Source organism: Suricata suricatta, chromosome 8 (genome assembly GCF_006229205.1).
Source record: "Suricata suricatta isolate VVHF042 chromosome 8, meerkat_22Aug2017_6uvM2_HiC, whole genome shotgun sequence".
Taxonomy (NCBI): domain Eukaryota; kingdom Metazoa; phylum Chordata; class Mammalia; order Carnivora; family Herpestidae; genus Suricata; species Suricata suricatta.
The window spans coordinates 104,613,412-104,633,667 of record NC_043707.1 but is presented as its reverse complement, the minus strand read 5'-3'; the positions used below and the strand labels follow the sequence as shown (position 1 = coordinate 104,633,667).

Sequence of the window (20,256 nt, the reverse complement as noted above, 5' to 3'; positions counted from 1 at the left end):
TTAAGAAGAAGATCTATTTATCTTTCATATTAAGTCCTATAACTGTTACTAGATTGTAAGAAATGTTTTTAAAAGGCTAAAAAACTAAACAACTGCATCTTTCTGCTTCTTAGTGAAAAAGACAAGTATTAGTATTTAAAGGTTTTACTCCTCAAAAATAATACAACATAAGAATTCATAGTATTAGTTAGAGATGGCAACAAAGATCATTCCTTCCCCCAGGAAATGGAAATAGACACTTAGTCAAGACACTGCATATCTGAAAATTTGCACCTGATCCTTCAGAGAGATGCCGAATGTAATCACAGGAAAATGTCTTTCAGAATATCATATTCTGAAGTTCCCCTTTGAGACCCATTTTTTGTGGCCTTTGTCATAGCCAATGGCAGATATAGGTGTAATAAGGTAATTTTTGATGTACTTATTAATGCAGGAGATTTTCTATGACAGTGAAATTTCCTTTGAAATTTGTTCATATTTGTTCTTTTCACCTTTTAAATGGAAGAATTTTTCATTTGTTTCCACACATAAAACAAAACCTAGACCAAAACATACTATGTTTCACTGTTATTCAGTGTTGACCTTCAAAAGCTCATTATACAAAACATCATCATGCAGCTTACAGCCAGAGGGCTAACTCAGGGGTTGTGTAGTACTCCGTTTCCCCAGCCGGTGTCCACGTGTAGGCTGGGATGGCGTGTTTGAAAGCGTGTGGAGATCTGAGGAGAAAGATGGCAGATACGGCTACACACTCCGCATAAACAGGTTTATGCCAGAATTTCTCAGAGCCTCTAAAATACTGGTGTTCACTAAGACTATATCGGCCATACATCCGCTTGCTTGCACAGCTTCAGTCTGGAATTGCTGTTTCAGCATCAGTAGCACGGTCTTCAATTTCTGCCATCCTACCTATGACTCTCTAGGTCAGGGAGTGTGAATATAGTGCATAGATTTTCCTCCATTTATATAACCAAAGAAATATCTGTATCTACATTTCTATATCCATCTCTTAGAACAGATCCACAGAACATGGTTCAGGAAAAGCTGACCTACTCCATTCTCATCTGCTAGGCTGAGGAGACTGGGGACCAGAGAACTGAAGAGACTACAGGATGGCAGGATGGAGCTAAAACCTAGACTGCGTGGCCCCTTTCTCTGATGCGCTTTCCAATCCATCTAATAACAGGTTGTTATTTCAGAACACTCTTAACATGAAGTTTAAAAATCCTATTATTAGATAACAAGTATTATATATTTTCTCCTAATACAAAAGCAAATCACCCAATTTTACATGTTAATTTCAACTTAAATGGAGTTCAGTTTTTTAAAATCATAACTGTAGCATTAACCAAAGGTGGAGCCAATGAAAAAACAGTACTTAGTAGTCAAATCTCCAAGCCTGTAGGCCAAGTTCACTTATTTCCTGTTCTCTGCTTTCCCTGCATCGACTCTGGCAAATATGAGGTGACCGATTTCTTCATATCTTCAAAGATTCACGGGCCTCACAGCTGTATCTATGGGGGTTAATTTTATCACTAGCAGACTTGCCAGAACAAAGTGCTCTGTATAATAATTTACTCCTCTTTATGCTTCCAAGTGTCCTTCAACTAAGGATACTACTTTCTTGGGGCATTTGGTGCCTATGACAACTCTAAGTAGTTTAAAATTACAACATAATCCCTTTATTCTTTCTGAGTCTCAGCATGCTTACTAACAAAAGCTATTTTCTGATTCTGGTTGCACCACAAGATATGGCCTTAAAAGAAAATCATGCAAAAAATTGTATCTTTAAAAACAAGTTATTCACATTTTGGGTCACACATGGCCATTGCTATGTCTAGCTAACTGTTATATATTGTAGGCAACTTAGGTAATTGTTTTAGAGAAGAGGAAGTGAATGATTTATAAACTTTAAAAAGAATGCTATTTCTTATTAGCTAAGAAGTATAAATTTTCTGCTGGGAGAAGTAACTATTTAAAATGGGGTTTAATTCAGGAAATCCATTTCATTTCTGTACAGTATATCATTTTGGTCATTACCAAGAAAAAGGAGTTAATATTAATTTTAGGATAACCACTCAAACAGATGAAAAAAAATCACAACGTGATTAAGGCAGGAGACCATTTCCAGAGAGAAGCTATTCCTGGATGTGTGGGTGGAGACAGGAGGTACGTGTGGCAGAACTGCCTTTTCTCATAACTGGATTGAAGTTGTGATACAGAACGGAGCTTTGACTTTTGGAACGGAGCACTCCCTTCTATGAGAAAGAAAAGGATTGCCTACAATCATTTACCACCTGAAGTAATGAACTTATTTGCTCTAACTACTGTATTCAGAACCACCTGTTTAAAAAAAAAAAAGAATACAGATATTGATCACATCAAACGTTTTCATTAAGTTGACAGACACCTATACAGTCTATCATCGATGGTCTCAGAAGCTTTCCTGTGTATGAGAAACAGAACTACAGGCCTTTTTGTATAAGTTCCTGTATATCTTGTCCATGCTGTTCTCAAAGAGGGGTCGGTGGGATTTTCCTTTATAAGACGCCGCCCTGTTGGACCAGTATTCACCGTCATCCAAATGGGGAGTGCCATGTGGCCGCTGAAATGAGCTATAAAAAGGACATAAAATATTAAAACTGGTGAAACTCAATGAGAGGTAGTATTACATAAATCAAATATTTACTGAGTACTTTACAGGAGTGTGATACTCTGGGGTGTGAGAAATAAAAGACAATAAGGTCTGTGCCTTCAAAGAGTGACCTATTTGTATGAAACTATTACAATACAATAAAATGAAAACTGTGCATGAGAGACAGTTACAAAGAATTGAGAGAAGAGAGACAGAGGTGCGGCGTGGTAAAAGGAGGGTGCAGATGCTGTGGTGAGGCCAGTCCTGAGAGCACCTGGCCTCGAGAGTCAGGCACACCTAAAACTGAATAAACAGCTCAGTCCTTTACAAGCTGTGGGACCTTGGGCAATTTATTTAATCATCCAGAGTCTAAGCTTCCTTTACTGTATTTTTGCAGTATTGGTTTAAAAATCAAAGACACTATGTGTAAAGTGCATAGTTCAGTGCTTACTTTGGACACATAAGTTATTAAGTAGGAGGCACTAACTAGGTACTTTATAGATACTTATCTGACAATCTTAAAACATGCTAAAAGTTGGTAACTGTGGAAACTAAGATTCAGTGAAGTCAAGTTACTTGCCTATGACTACTCAGCTAGTAATTGTCAGAACAGAAAGGAACACGCTGTTTATGGCCTTAAGGCCCCTTCAGAGCAAACTGCTATTGTCTTCAAGGATGAGTAGAAAATTATCCTGAATATGAACCACTTTTGGAAAATGGAAAATAAGATAAAAGAGTCTGTTTTTGAAGTGATAGAGATCCAAGTTTGAGGATCTTGAAGAAATAAGAGAGACTAGATAGGAAGCTATGAAATAGACCAGGACTAGGCAAGTTACAATGAGAATAAAGAAGAAAAGTCCACTCTATTGGAAGGTTTGATAGTGTTTTTTAAAACATACCAAAGTTACAATTTTACTATAATAAACATTAAGTTCTGGGCTTAACATACCATTTGTTAGAAATAAAATGTTGACTTTTTCAAGGACTGAGTTTAGTTTATTTTTTAATAAACTACTTCAATAAAATAATTAATTGTTACAGATAAGATTCTCAGGCATGTTAGAGATTGTGCTGGGGCATCTGTGTGGCTCAGTTGGTTAGGTGTCCGACTTCGGCTCAGGTCATGATCTCACGTTTCATGAGTTTGAGCCCTGTGTCGGGCTCTGTGTTGACAGCTTGGAGCCTAGAGCCTGCTTTGAATTCTGTGTCTCCCACTCTCTCTGCCCCTCTCCAACCCGTGCTTGGTCGGTCTCTCTCTCTCTCTCTCTCTCTCTCTCTCTCTCTCTCAAAAATAAATAAAATATTAGGAAAAAACCCTGTATAGTCTGGTTATTAAATGCCCAGGTATATTTTCTTCATATATTTGGAAGAAATATATCTGCAAGAACAGTTTGGTATCCTACCTGAATAGCACCAGGTTCTAACATCTCAACACAAAGTGACCACGAAAAAAGACATGGAGCAGCCGGGTTATCATTTTTGGAGCTTGAATGGTGTCAGTGAGGATGTAAAGTCATGAGGACATTTATACACTTACTTTGGAGGAGCTTGGCATCACTCAATAAGGTTGAACCTGCAACTTCAAGCCAGTAATGCCACTCCTGGGTACCTCAGTGAAACTTGCACATGTGTACCATGAGACTTGTGCAAACCTGATCATAGCAACACTTTTGGTAACAAAGCTAAGAACTGGAAGCAACCTTAATGCCCATCTACAATGAACACATGGGCATACATGGCACAATCCGCAGTAGAGAAAACAGGGAAAATTAATGATCTATAGCTACATGCAGCAGTTGGGGTGAAATGAAAAACCAACTCAGGGGGGGGAAAAAGCATATTTCAAACAATTGCAGTTGTACTTACATTTATATAAAGTTAAAACAAGGAAAATTAAACAACTTATTGCCTAAGGTTAGATTCATGTGTGGCATAACTATAAAGAAAAAAAAGAAAAATTAACAGAAAAGCTACAGTAATAGTTCTCTCCATGGAAAGAGAAACAATTGGTTAGGAGCATAAGGTGGCTTGGGAGGTACGGACTGTGCTCTGTTAAGCTGGATGGTGAGTAAATGGGTATCCAGTTATTATTATTACTATTATTATAATTTATGATGCAGAAACCTTAAATATACTTCCCCGTTACAGTTAATACAGAAGTTCTTAAAAATTCACTTCTGTGAACCATAATAGGTTTTTCTACTTCCAGATAGCTTTGCTACAATGAAATTCTACCTCAAAAAAAAAAATGAAATTCTACTTCTTATCTTCCAAAAATATTTACTAGATCCTGTCAAACTTTCTTTATACTTGGTGCAAAAAATTTTCACGCTGGAAAAATTTGAAAATGATATAGTCTCTGGGATAACAAAGGCGTTTTAAAACATGATTATCATTCCTTCTACTGAACCATTCAGTTAAAGAGGGATAGTCAAGACAACTTGAATAATGTCAGCGTAATATTTAAACATTTTCAAAGGCTTTAGCCAAGTCTTCATGCTATTGCTTTGATACAGCGACCACATCTCTTTCATTAGCTCTGTTCAAGAAATAGTCTGTCCATGGAATACAATTTTTGATTTTATACATTTTTTTCACTAAGCCTAATTCCTGTTGTCACTTACAATTTATTATTATTATTATTTTGACAGTTTGAGTCAAATGAGAGGCAGATGACCCACACAGATGTATCACCAGAAACATTTCTGCATCTCTCGTGCTTCTGCAACCGCACCTCCCAGCCTAGGCCCCCACGTTTGCCTGTGTTCCCTCCAACGACATTAGGAGTCTCACCAGGTTTTTTTCTGTTTGATTGGTTTTCTTTTGTTTATTTGTTATTTTGTTTTGCAACAAATCATGAACTAATTAAAATTTCACAACACATAGGTCTGTCCCTTATCTCCTTGTCCACAATCATCAACTTTACCGCATGCTGAAGGCCAGATAATAATGTTCTTTTTCAAGCTCTACATCGTGTTGAGTGGCTAGCTCAACTCACTACGGAAGTTTCAATTTCCTACACATGCTGCTACCTGCCTCTCAGAGGGGTAAGCAGCAGTAGGACTGCTAACTTTCAAAATCACAGTGTAGACTACTGCTGAGGTTGTAGACCCAACTCCTCCCCCTATCATAAATTACTGTATTTAACATGGCTTAGATTTGCAATTGCAGTGGTTCCATTAGACAATACTTTTTTTTTCATGTCTCAAAGTTGCCTTAAAGTATTACCTCAGTGGCTTGCAATGAATAAATAAAATTCAGAAAGCTTTTTAGAAACAAATATAAACCTGGTAAAAGTTTGTAAAGAAGAGCTAAAGTGGCCAAAATACACATTCTAATGCATATGGATCTTGTAAAATTTGGCAGGGAGTTTATTACTATTTAAAGTTGCAAACTTTTTCATTAGTAAAGAATATTGTGATTATATGGAGAGAATGTGGGAATTAGTTCAGCCTGGGAGTCTGAACTGCAAAACAGACATGTGAACACAGAACAGGTCCTAATAAGGTCCATAGGTGGACACAAAGAGTATCAGAATCCTAAAATGATATTTACTCCCAGACATAAAAGCATTAGTTCTCTAATAAACTATGAACATTTGAGTCAATTCTGATTTCCCATTACTGGGTATATTAATAAGTTTAACATGTGTAAGTGACACTAAAAAGTTTTATTATAGTAATAGGCTTTTGAAAAATAAACTTCTCTATTTTACCATGAGTATCTTTAGCATTCATTCACTCAAAGCATTTAGTGAGTTCCTACTAAACTCAAAAAAGTACTGCATTAATGCTATATACTGTAAAATGGTTACTTTCAAAGTAGGGATAATATTTTTATTAACGGAGTGCATTTTGTTTTTATTAACTTACTCTTGCTACTTAAGTAGGAGCCCTGTATTTAATTATGACAAGGCTATTAAGGAAAAGAAAAAAGAAAAAAACCCAACAGACCAGGATAGTCCAAGAACGGGGAAGTTTTAAATCCTAAGTGTGCTAGGGTGCAGCTTATATGCCAAGAACAGAAAGGTCTTAGGTAGTTTAACATGAACTAGGAGAGAAAGGACATTACTAAATTTTTGCTTAGAAAAGAGTAAACTTACTTGAAACCCTGATGTTTTCTATATAGGTAGCAAATGAAGACCAAGCATATACGACTCTATACATAGTTTTCATACAAAGTTATCTATAAGGTGATATTCACTGAAAAGAAGGTCAAAAGGTATGATGGGACATGTTACCTCCAAAATATTAATTCTAAGAAATAAATGGAAGGTCATGAGAATTATAAAATTGGCTATTTGCCATTTATACTCAAAGAATCAGCACTGAAAGTGACTTTAGGGTCAGCTGGGTGGTGCAGTTGGTTAAGTGTCTGACTTCAGCTCAGGTCATTATCTCATGGCTTGCGAGTTTGAGCCCCATGTCAGGCTCTGAGCTCAGAGCCTAGAGCTTGCTTCATATTCTGTGTCTCCCTCTCTCTCTGCCTGCCACCCACCCCTGCTCATGCTCTGTCTCTCAAAAATAATGTTAAACATAAATGTTAAAAAATTAAAAGTAAAAAATAAAAGACGTATACTCAAAGAATTTTACTGAAGACTAATTACTTCTAGGTCACTTATGTCTCTTCCATGACTAAGAATGTGTAGAAACGAACCATTGACAACAAAGTCTAACAGTTTTCACTACTATTAATTCCTCTGTTGATTCCTTATCTAGAGATGTTATTAAATATGACAATCAAAAAGTGAGTTTACTTAAATAACAGTTTTAGCAATGTAACTGATCATTATTAATTAAGAACTGTAATTTAATATTTGAACTATTTTTCTAAGTTGAGCTCCTACTACATGTCAGAAACCTTGAGGTACAATCAAAAACAAAGAAAAGTAACATATCTATGCTTTTGAGGAGCTCACATTTAACAGAAGGCAAGATAAACATGTAATGAAATAGTTATTATGAGAAAAATATTGCTAACTGAAATGAAATATGAGAAGTGGCAGAAGGGAGAGAATGCCTAACAGTTTGTTGAGGTCATGAAAGATATCTCAGAAGAGGGAAAAAAAAAACCTGACCATAGTCCTAGAGAATAAGTAGACATTCACTAGATAAAGAAGACAGAAATTATTTCAGGCATCAAATTATATAACAGAATCAAAGCATAAAACAGTCTGGAATATCATGAAATACCAGGCGTAGCTGGAGAGGTAAGAATAAAGTAAGATTTAACTGTTAGAAGTCAAGCAGAATTTTATCTTAAAGGGAATAAATGAGCCTATAATAGAGGGATACAGAAGGGATTTCCACTATGAGTGGGAGATTGAATCAAGATTACTCTAAAGTCTTAGCCTCAAGTACTATTTTTTCCAAGTATTAATTTTAATAATATGTATATAGGATACAAGTGGTCTTTATTTAAACACAAAAACATTTAGTATTTTAAACTGATATTTTACGTCATCCATCTGGTTTCACAAATACAGGTGAAATTCAGTATCATTGTCATGTCCATAAAGAACATGTCATTTGTTGTTTTTTTTTTGCTGAATTCCCTCCCATACTTTGAGTAAAAAGAACTAGACATACAATTGATCTAATGTAGGGAGAGTACAGCTATAATACTTAAGAAATATTTGCATGTTTTGCCCTGGTTAAGTAACATAATGAACATATTTTTATTCCGAAATTCAGTTATCATTAAAGCTTAAACAACTACAATTCAAGCATAATATCATAAAATACTACTTATTATGGCTCTCAGACCTAACTTGAGATTGCTGTTAATGATCTCTTCCATGTCATCATTCAGTCAGCAGTCTACCTACCTAACCCTATCTAGTTAGGACCATAATTACCTACTTGTTTATGAGAATGTTATAAAATCATAATTCTTATTAAAAGTTATACTGAATGTAATACTTTCTCATGATCTATTTAAAAAATTAGTCTGTCAAGAATTGCCAGTCTTAAAACCATTCTGGTTGTTTAATTGTATTCTTTAAGGGAGCAACAAGTTGAACATTGGACATGCCCTGGCATCAATATTAAGTCCAATAAGCAAGATCATATTTTGTTTTAAAAATGAACACAGGGGCACATGGATGGCTCAGTTCATTAAGCATCTGACTTAGGCTCAGGTCATGATCTCAGGGCTTGTGAATTTGAGCCCCATGCCGGGCTCTGTGCTGACCGCTCAGAGCTGGAGCCTGCTTTAGAGTCTGTGTCTCCTTCTCTCTCTGCCCCTCCTCCACTTGTGCTCTGACTCTCTCTCTTTCTCTCAAAACTAAACATAAAAAACATTTTTTATAAACACAAACATTTTTTAAATGAATACAACACTGCCCTGTCTTAATCATCAGAAACTTTTCTAGACCCCTAAGCTACAATTTTCACACTTTGAAAAATAACATAAATATGCAGCACCCTTCAATATTTCTGAATAACAATATAACTTCTAGACAAAAACATTTTTAAAGAAAAAGAAAAATTAAATCTTAAGTACTTAATAAAAAAGGATTTTATGATACTTGAGTTAATAACATAAGATTCAACAAATTCAAATTAGAATCAAGCAACATTTTCTCACTTGAAAATGAAAGCTTGTTCTTAGTTATTGAAGAGATTTTAAGTGTGTATATTATTCAGATTTTTTTCTTCCATTTGTTAATACTACAGACAACTTTTTGGCTATTTATTACATTTTAGTAGATTCATCAGATTAATCAGAAAGTGACCAACATAAAGAGATGAAAGGCTGTATTATTTAAAAATATATAGTCAATTGATGGTTACCAGAGGGGAGGTGGGTGGGTGGATGGGTTAAACAGGTGATGTGTTAAGGAGAACACTTGTGATGAGCACTGGGTGTTATGAGGAAGTGTGCAATCACTATATTGTACACCTGAGACTAATATTACATAGTATGTTAAGTAACTGGAATCTAAATAAAAACTCATATATAGTCAAAATTTAAATTAGTTTTGTTACAAATAATTTCACAATTAAAACATTATATTGAACATTTTTCTGCTCTTAGTAACCTGAAAAATATCAATAGCTAGTTCCATAAAAGAAAGATATGGACATATTAAAAATTTCAGGCAATAGTCATAAAAGGCAATTCATATTCTAACCATGAACTTAAAACTATTTTTATCCTTACTCCTCTCTTTTTGTGACCAACCCCCAACTATATGAAATATCACTTATGCCTGGTCTTTAATTAAGACTAATGTTCAAATAAAATAGTGATGCCAGAAGTATATAACAAATACAGAGGATTTTAAACATCATGAAAACTGAAGAATTTTGAAATATACATAGCAGATACTCAAAAACATTCCAGGACCTTGGGAACTGGCAAGACTACCAGTCTAAAATTTTCTAAAAGATAGGCAATATACAAAAGAGAAGGAGTTGGCATGGTACATTGTTTCCAAAATCCAGCTCCAAATTCCAAAGCACTTAAAGTAAAAGGTTACCTAACAACTCCTTGGTAAGAGACTTCTTCCATATGAATTTCACACTCAGTGATGATGGAAGATATAGGACAGCTAGCATGTATGGCCGGATGTATGCAATATGACAGCACTCCAGTTTCCCATTATGCGCTTCCTGCAGAAAACACGGAATCTCTGCTAGACTCCGTGGATGCTAATCACAATATATATCCAGATCATAACATAAAGCATTGAGTCCTGGGCATAATTTTTAAGCAAAATATGAAAGAAATAATTTGTATCTGTCAATATTCTATTTGATGAGTCCCTATCATTACATATCTTTTTTAAACATGATTTTATTTATTATTATGTTTTTTATTTTATTTTTATTATAAGTAGCTTCCACACCCAGCATGGGGCTTGAACTCATGACCCCAAGATCATTAGTCACATGCTCTATAGACTGAGACAGCCTGGCACCTCTCTAATTCTTTAAACATGATTTCCTTTAGTTCTTTGAACACAGCTGCTGAATCCAACACCTGGGCCTCCTCAAAGACAGTTTATAGGAATTCATCTTTCAAATAAAAGGGTTAGATTTTTCTATTTATTACATGTCACATAATTTTTTGATGAAAACAACATTTTAAGATAAAAATGACAACTCTGGATTTTGACCTTACCGGCATTTTGTTTGTTTGTTTGTTTTTGATTATTTGTTTAGTGTCCTGTCTGGATTAATGCCTGAAGTCTGTTTCCCTTGCCCTATTTAGTTTCTGGTGTCTCTTGTTCTTTTTCTAGGACTGCCCCTGGGTCAGCATAGCTTGGTGACCAGCAAAGGATTGGTTAGAAAGGCTTCCATCTTTTTGTCAATAGATCTATGTGTGGTTTGGAATATACATTCAAAGTTTATCCAGTTTACAAGCCTGCCCTGGACATTACTTTCTACCTTTAAAAGGGCTCATATTTAGCTGTGGACTAGTGGCTCCCTAAGGCCCTCTCCAGTTTCTCCTGAGCATATTTATAGCCTTCTACATGCACAGAATGTTCCAGATTACCAGGGATAACTACAACTTTATCAAGACCAACTTGGCCACCTGGTCTCTGGATCTTTGTCTGTTCCAACAAGAAGTTAGACCTCAAGTCTTCTCTTACTGTTTGCCAGTGGGATAATTATGGTTTCTATTAGTCTCCTTGCATATGGGATTTCCCATGCTCTGCTTCACACAGTCAGTCTCTCCTGGGAGCAGAGTCCTTCAGCATGACTGCTCCAAGGAGCTGGGGAATGGGAGTTCCAGGCAAAATGCCACAGATTCCTACTGCCCATATTGAGGCTCAGTAGATTTTCTTGAGAAATGCTTCTTAACTTGTTATATATGCCTTTGGTCAATTTCCAGAGTCCCAAAATTGTTGTTTTTGACAATTCTGTCCAGTTGTTACAATGGGAGAGAGGATTTGCTGAGCTCCTCATTTAGCCCTTCCAGGGGTCCACGCAGACTTCCTCTTGACCTCGTTGTCAATGTGCGTCTACAGAGGGGTGATATTAAGCCAAGATCCCCAAAACTTACTCTTGATTTCTGCTGATAGAAGCCTTAAGGCAAGAAAATGGGTGATTACTTTGAGTGTGGGTTCTCTCATCCTTGAGATGGAAAGTAGAATGAGAGTGACACCTTAGCCTAATATATAATATGACTGAGGCATAAAACTAAAATAATATCTTGATCGTTTCAGTAGCTTCTGGAGCTAATGATCACATATGCTCTTATAAAAGATCTTGAAGTCCTGATAACTCTGTCCTATCAGTCTAAATATATATATGAGAGAAGTGACCAAGAACATAAAGAAATCTCAAAAATGTGTAGGCGGAAGTTTTCTGATATTCCGCTTTAACTCTTGCTTGAGAGGTACCAAAACACTCTCAGGTAATCAAAACCTTAGCCATTAACATTGCTGGGTGAACTGGAAAAAGAAAAGAACCAATACTGAGGTTTATAGCAAACTTTAAATAGACCAGGGCTTTTCAAAGTGGGGTCCTGCACAAGCTGCATTAGAAGCATCCATGATATTTCTTAAAATGTAGATTTCTAGGTCTCACCCCTATAGGTAAGGAATCAGAATCTATGGGGGTAGAAAGAAGAAATTTATATTTAAAATTTTTTTAATGTTTTATTTAGTTTTGAGACAGAGAGAGACAGAGCATGAGAGGGGGAGGGGCAGAGAGAGAGAGGGAGACAGAATCCAAGGCAGGCTTCAGGCTCTGAGCTGTCAGCACAGAGCTCGATGCAGGGCTCGAACTCACAAACTGAGATCATGACCTGAGCCGAAGTTGGACATTTAGCCAACTGAGCCACCCAGGCACCCCAGAAATCTATACTTTAAAGAGGCCAACCCAAGTAATTATTATGCATACAAAAGTAAGAAAATATCCGAATTAGAATTAATTATATCGATTAAGAACCTGACCTGAGATGCTAAATACAAAGAGCAGCAATCTAGAGCAGAGAACCTGAAGTAAATAATGATAACAAAAGATACAAATTCTTCTTCCTCAAGGTGTGGACCTTCCTGGATCTTCTTTTTCCTGTCTGGATTGAGTCTCCAAACTCACGTATAACATACCACTCCCCTTGATAACATGTCCGGGTTGCCTTGTGGTTGGGAAGCAGTAGCTTCGGGAAAGAAGTTCACACTGTTCTGTGTAAGGGGCACATGTTCACAGAACGTTTAGCCTAACTTACCAGACTAAATAAAGATCAGAAACTTCAGTCCAAAACTCGAGTTAGTAATAAAACATATTCCATTATCTGGAGCTCTTTTCTTATACTGGCTTTTCAGGAAACTCAGGAAGGTAGAGACCATATATGGTCATCAGTGTATAGCACCAAAGGATTCAGAGAACCTTCAGTTACATAAACTTACAATTTACATTCAGTTTTTAATGCCACATTCTGTGGCAACTGACAGAGATTTTTAAAATCTTCATGAAATCTGCTAGCATAAGCTTGCAAAAACTTTATTAGTACTGACATTTCTGAAACATTAGGCAAGAAGAATAATTTTTGTTATGTTATTTTAAAAAAGCTTACTCATGGCCCCAAATGATGGAAACTGTTGTTTGAATGAGAATAAATGTGTTTGAAAATAAGCCCTGGATATGTGGGTTTGCAGGACAGCTAAATCCACTATTAATCTTGAGGAAAATGGAAAATATCACCCTTAATAAACTATATTTGTTTTCCTTGAAAAGTTGCAGTAATGCGATCATTAAAGTATTTTGTTGTTGTTGTTGTGAGAGAGAAAGCATGTGTGCAAGCAGGGGAGGGGGAGGGGGGAGAGAGGATCCCAAACAGACTCCCTGCTCAGCCCAGACCCAGACATGGGGTTCAATCCCATTACCCCAGGATCATGACCTGAGCCAAAATTAAGAGTTGGATGCTCAATTGACTTAGCCACTCAGGCTCTCCAGTCATTAAAGTATTTTAATAAGATTTTATGTGGTTAAAAATAAAAATAAGTAATAATTATCAATTTATGTCTAAGTTTCCCACAAATCCAGCAGATTAAAAATAGCAACTGTGAGAAAGATCTCTATAGGCTGCATTAGTCCCGCTCATACCTATACTCTGGGTCGCTGTCATAGGCAGAGTCTCTGTATAAAAGACCTCTTTTCAGCTCCAGCTCATCTTCTTTCTCTGGGTCTCTCTCATCCTGAAAAATTTAAAGATTTCCATTAATTCACTTTGCAATTAAGATGATCCCTGTATTCCTTTGGAAAATGCTCTCCCTTTCTCCTATTATAAGAAATGAATTAAATGCTTGGATTTCTTAGGAAAAAAACACAAGGGTAGATGAGAATTAATTATTCTGTTCAATAAAACAAATATGATTTTATAATATTTTTTGCTAATATGGCTTATCAAAGACTAGACACTGGTAGATATTTCTTGCATCAACAAATGAACAGGAAGGGGTACTGTGTCAAGACATATAATAAGATATGTAGTAATGTCTTACACATTGTCACGTGAACTCCTAAGAAACTGTACCCGCACTCTGCAGAGTAAGTACCTGGGAAACTTAAGTAGATGTAAGCATTCTAATATGTACCTACTACTCATAAGCCAAAATGTACTAACAAGCCACAAGAAGCAAAAAGGAAAGGCAAAGTAGTTAGAATCAAAATACATGGCTACTCCTCCTATGGGCTTAACTTCTAACAGACACATTCAAAGGCATACAAAACAGAATTCTAAAGAGATAGCTTGTAAACTATATCATCCACTGCACTTATGTTCTTATGTATCTAACATCTTTCCCAACTACTAGCCAATACCCTCGTTCCATAGATAGGGACAGAAATAAAGAGAATGGGAGTAACAAAAGATGATACTAAGCATGAAGAGATTGCTATAAAGATTAGTATTAATCAGGGATTCCTTTATTTTATGTAAGAAATCAGCTGAAGAAATATTATGAAGAAAAATGTTTTTTTTAAGTTTATTTTTTGAGAAAGAGTGGGGGCGACGTGGGGGAGTGTCAGCTGGGGAGGGGGAGAGAGAAAGGGAGGAGGGAGAGTCCTAAGCAGGCTCTGCCTGGTCAGCACAGAGCCTGACTTGGGGCTGGATCTCATGAACCATGAGATTAAGACCTGAAGTGCCCCTGAAGAAAAACGGTTTTTGAGAATTTGCTGAAAGCATGAAATTGGGAGGAGAGTATTCAATTAAAAAATGAAAGTAAGAAAAATTGAGCAAGTTTAAAAATCACAAAAAATGTGAATATATACTTAGAATTGTTATAGCATCTAGGTGAATTTAACCCTTTATCATTATAAAGTAACTCCGTTTATTTATTGATGCTTTCTTTCTCTTAACCTCTTTTAATTTACTGTTAATATAACTACAATGGCTTTTTTAAGTTAGTGTTTGGATGCCATTAATTTGTCTTTCTATTTTCAATCTTTCCTTATCATTAGGTTTTAGATCTTTTTATTATATAGCTGGATGTTTCTTATTTTTATCCAGTCTAATAAGTCAATGAAGACATTACAAAATAAAATGTAAAAAAAATATTTTTAATGTAATATGCTTTGCAACTTCAGAAATAGATTATGCTATAAGAAGAACTGAATGAAAGATGTAAATAATATTAAATTTTATATCTATCCTTGGAAAAAGGATATTAAAAGCTATTAATTTGTAGATTATATAATAAGTGATACCACACATAAACATAAATCAACATTCCTTGTTTAAATTTGTCAATGAGTTAAAAAAATTAATTTTTGACCATGAGTAATGAAAAAAGTTGACTATATTTTAAAGTTTACATATGAAAAATATATAAAAGTACTTTTAAAAAACTGAACCTCAATTATTCATTAAATAAAATTCTATTTTGAGTTGGGTACTTACTATCCTAGATTCTGGGGGTGGGAAATGACTAAGATTTGATTCCCACATACCTGTGGAACAAAGTTTATTCTATGAAGCTTTATAGGTAAAATGGAGCATGGGCACAAGTATTAAGAGACAAGGTTAAGACAAAACAGGAAAGCATGTTCTAATTAATGGATCATTCTAAGAACATAATGGCTTTTTAAGAGGGAGTAAGACCACAGTTACTTAAACTATTCATGTGGAGAGCTGATACACATCTAGATCAAGAAGTTCATGGAAGGGAATTCTGACCAAGAAACAAAAAGATCAGATCTTCATGGTTATTCCTTTCAAAGTTTAAGACTATATTTGTGACATTATATATATATATATACGCACACACACACATATTCAATACATATACATATCTCTTATAAGCGTCCTGGTATAGTCTTTAAAATTTTTTTTTATGTTTATTCATTTTGAGAGAGAGAGAGAGAGAGAGAGAGAGAGAGAGAGCAAACATAAGCAGGGGAGGGGCAGAGAGAGAGAGAGGGAGACACAGAATCCAAAGCAGACTCAGAGCCTCACACAGGGCTTGAACTCAGGAGATTTGAGATCATGACCTAAACCAAAGTCAGATGCTTAACCGCTTAACTGACTGAGCCACCCAGGCGCCCCCACTTTGCAGTTTCTACTTGGCAAACATTTAGGAGCTGAAGATCGGAGTCTTCGGGGGTATGTGACTTCTGGAACGAAGCCGCCACTGTGTGCACACACCTGGTGGGAAAGAGCCAGCCCCGGGTGCAGTAGTGATCTCTGGAGTGTACTGGGAAGCAACAGTCCCTTCCTTGAGTACTGTGGGGAGAGGGTATATTGCTCGCCCACCATGGACAAAAGACCCTGCAAGCACCAGCCAGAGGGCTGAGTGGTGCTATATCAGAACTGGGTCCACAGAGTCTGGGATTCCTTAAGACATCGGGTTTTGAGGGGTGCCTGAGTGCCCCATTCGGTTAAGTATCTGCCTTTGGCTCACATCATGATCTCACAGTTTAAAAGCTCCAGCCCCACATTGGGCTCTCTGCTGTTAGTGTAAAGCTTGCTTTGGATCCTCTGTCCCCTTCTCTCTCTCTGTGCTCCCCACCCTCGCCTGCTCCTGCTGTCTCTCTCAAAAATTAAATAAACATTAAAAAAAAAAAAAGACATCGGGTTTGAATCCCAGCCAAGCACCTAGGAGGCAGGGGTGAAAAGCGGAGCAGGACAGGCTCGCCATTGGCACCCCTCTGCAAGAGCTGCCTGAACAGTGTGGTTTGAGATACCCGATCAAGGGAGGAGAACAGGGAACAGGACAGCGGCCTCCAGTGGAGGTGGGCCCCACTTACACCAACTCCACCCCGCCATGCCTGGCAACTACCTCCTGGAGCAGGACTGACACTGATGTCACCAGATGGCCTCTCATCCAGACCAGCACAGCCACCAGTCAAGGCGCCCACAGACAGCTGTCCTGGAGTTTTGTATGTTAGTCTGTTATTTTTTTAAACTTTTCTCTTTCCTTTCCTTCTCTTCTTGTTTCCCTTCTTTTTCTTTCTATCCTCTTTTTTTTCCCCCCTCTTTGGGATCAGACTCATAATTTCTGAATTGATTTTTGGTCAATTCTTATTATATATGTATCTTTCTCTTTTCTTTCTTTCTCTCTTTTCTGGTTGTTTGTTAATCAGGCATTTTTACTCTATTGTTATTTTTACTCTATTCTTCTTACACCTTTCTGTATCTCCTTCTTTATTTTCCTCTCTCCCAATGGATTAAGTCTTCTAGTTTCTTTGATTCTCTGCCTGGTTTTTTTTCCCTCCACCCGCTTCATTTCTCTCTTTGTATGGGATAAGGTTCCTGTCTCTTTCTTTTTTTCCAGGGTTACTTCAACGAACAGTTCAAAGCACAGCTGGTGGAAGGTCCAATCAATCCACCACTAAGAGCAGTGGGACAGAGTAGCCAAATTTGCAACAACAGAGTGCATGCAACACACTCCATTACTTAAGGTCAGGTCCCGGACAGTGTGGGACCCCTTTTTAACAGAGCAGGACTTGCAGGTGCAGGACACATAACAAGCTATTAAAACATGTAAAAGACAGAAACCTAGCCAAAATGACAAAATGGAAGAATTCTCTTCAAAAGAAATTCCAGAAAGAAATTATAGCCAGGGAATTGCTTAAAGCAGATATAAATAATACATCTGAACAAGAATTTGAACAAACTCATAACTAGAGAAGACACTGAATTGGCTATCAAAAATCTCCCAACAAGTAAGAGTCCTGGCCCGGATGGGTTCCCAGGGGAATTCTACCAGACATTTAAAGCAGAGTTAATGCCTATTCTTCTCAAGCTGTCCCAAAAAAATAGAAATGGAAGGCTTCCAGACTCATTCTTTGAAGCCAGCCAGTATTACCTTGATTTCCAAACCAGAAAAAGACTCCATTAAAAAGGAGAATAACAGACAAATATCTCTGATGAACATGGATGCAAAAGTCTTTAACAGGACGCTAGCAAATCAAATCCAACAGTATATTAAAAGAGTTATTCACCATGATCAAGTGGGATTCATTCCTGGGCTGCAGGGCTGGTTCAGTATTCACAAATCAATCAATGTGATTCATCACATTAATAGGAGAAAGGATAAGAACTATATGATTCTATCGATAGATTCAGAAAAAGCATTTGACAAAATACAGCATCATTTCTTAATAAAAACCCTCAAGAAAGTCGGGATAGAAGGAATACACCTTAATATCATAAAAGCCATATATGAAAGAGCCACAGCTAATATCATCCTCAATGGGGAAAAACTGAGAGCTTTCCCCCTGAGATCAGGAACATGATAAGGGATGTCCACTCTCACCACTGCTGTTTAACATAGTGCTGGAAGTCCTTGTCTCAGCCATCAGACAACAAAAGGAAATACAGGCATCTAAATTGGCAATGAAGTCAAATTTTCACTTTTTGCAGATGACATGATACTCTATGAGGAAAACCCAAAAGGCTCCACCAAAATAAAGGCTAGAACTGATACATGAATTCAGGAAAGTTGAAGGATATAAAACCAATGTATAGAAATCAGTTGCATTTCTATACACCAATAATGAAGCAACAGAAATTGATATCAAGGAATCAACCCCATTTACAATTGCACAAAGAATCATAAAATACCTAGGAATAAACTTAACCAAAGAGGGAAAAAATGCATATGCTGAAAACTACAGAAAACTTTTGAAAAAAATTGAAGGCACAAAGAAATGGAAAAATATTTATGCTCATGGATCAGAAGAACAAATATTGTTAAGATGTCCATGCTATTGAAAGTACTCTACACATTCAATGCAGTCCCTATTAAAATAGCACCAGCCTTCTTCACAGAGCTAGAACAAACAATCCTAAAATTTGTATGGAACTATAAAAGACCCCAAACAGCAAAAGTAATGTTGAAAAAGAAAACCAAAGCTGGAGGCATCACTATCCCAGATTTTAGCCTGTATTACAAAGCTGTAATCATCAAGACAGTATGGTCTTGGCACAAAAACAGACACATATATCAATGGAGTAGAACAGAGACCCCAGAAATGGAACCACAAATATATGACCAACTAATTTTTGACAAAGCAGGAAAAAGTATCCATTAGAAAAAGTCTCTTTAGCAAATGGTGCTGGGAGAACTGGTCAGTAACATGCAGAAGAACTGGACCACTTTCTTACACCATAGCCAAAAATAAACTCAAAATGGATGAAAGACCCAAATGTGAGATAGGAAACCATCAAAATCCTACAGGAGAAAACAGACAGAAACCTCTTTGATGTTGGCCACAGTAACTTCTTACTTGACACATCTCCAGAGGCAAGGGAAATAAAAGCAAAAATGAACTACTGGGGACCTTGCCAAGATAAAAAGCTTCTGCACAGCAAAGGAAACAATCAACAAAACTAAAAGGTGACTAATGGAACCAATGGAATGGAAGAAGATATTTGCAAATGATATATTGGATAAAGGGTTAGTTTCCAAAATCTATAAAGAACTTACCAAACAACACCTGAAAAACAAATAATCCAGTGAAAAAACAAGCAGAAGACATGAATAGACACTTTTCCAAAGAAGACACTTGGATGGCAAACATGTGAAAAGATTCTCAACATCGGTCATTATCAGGGAAATACAAATCAAAACCACATTGGGATACCACCTCACACTGGACAGAGTGGCTAAAATTAACAACTCAGGTAACAAAGATGTTGCCGAGGATGTAGAGAAAGGGGAACCCTCTTGCAAACTGGGATAGCCACTCTGGAAAACAGTGTGGAGGCTCCTCAAAAGTTAAAAATAGAATTACCCTATGACCCAGCATAGCACCACTAGAAATTTATCCAAAGGATACAGGAATGCTGATTTGTAGAGGCATATCTACCTCAATGTTTATACAGCAGCACTATCAATAATAGCCAAATTATGGAAAGAGCCCAAATGTCCATCAACAGTTCAATGGATAAAGAAGATGTTGTGTGTGTATATATGTACATATATATGTGTATACACACACACACACACACACACACACAATGGAATAATACTTGGTGATGAAAAAATGAAATCTTGCCATTCACATAATGAGGTGGAACTGGAGGATATTATACTAGGTGAAATAAAGTGAAATAAATCAGAGAAAGAGAGATTTCATATGATTTCACTCATGTGTTGAATCTGAGAAACTTAACAGAAGACCATAGGGGAAGAATAGGAAAAATAAGATACAGAGAGGGAG

The 20,256-nt window shown here is 36.6% G+C and overlaps 1 protein-coding gene across 3 annotated transcripts in view; it reads right to left on the bottom strand.

The window, feature by feature from the left end:
• Positions 1 to 2,370: 2,370 nt before the first annotated feature.
• The window catches only part of SPATA6 (spermatogenesis associated 6), a 142,968-nt gene continuing 125,082 nt past the window's right edge, over positions 2,371 to 20,256 (bottom strand). For all 3 annotated transcript variants that reach the window (XM_029949473.1, XM_029949474.1, XM_029949475.1), the window contains exons 12-13: positions 13,696 to 13,787; positions 2,371 to 2,615 (exon numbers count right to left, since the gene is read on the bottom strand). In XM_029949473.1, the coding sequence (XP_029805333.1) occupies positions 2,435 to 2,615; positions 13,696 to 13,787 (273 nt within the window). In that variant the 3' untranslated portion in view covers positions 2,371 to 2,434. The remainder of the gene's footprint in view (positions 2,616 to 13,695; positions 13,788 to 20,256) is intronic.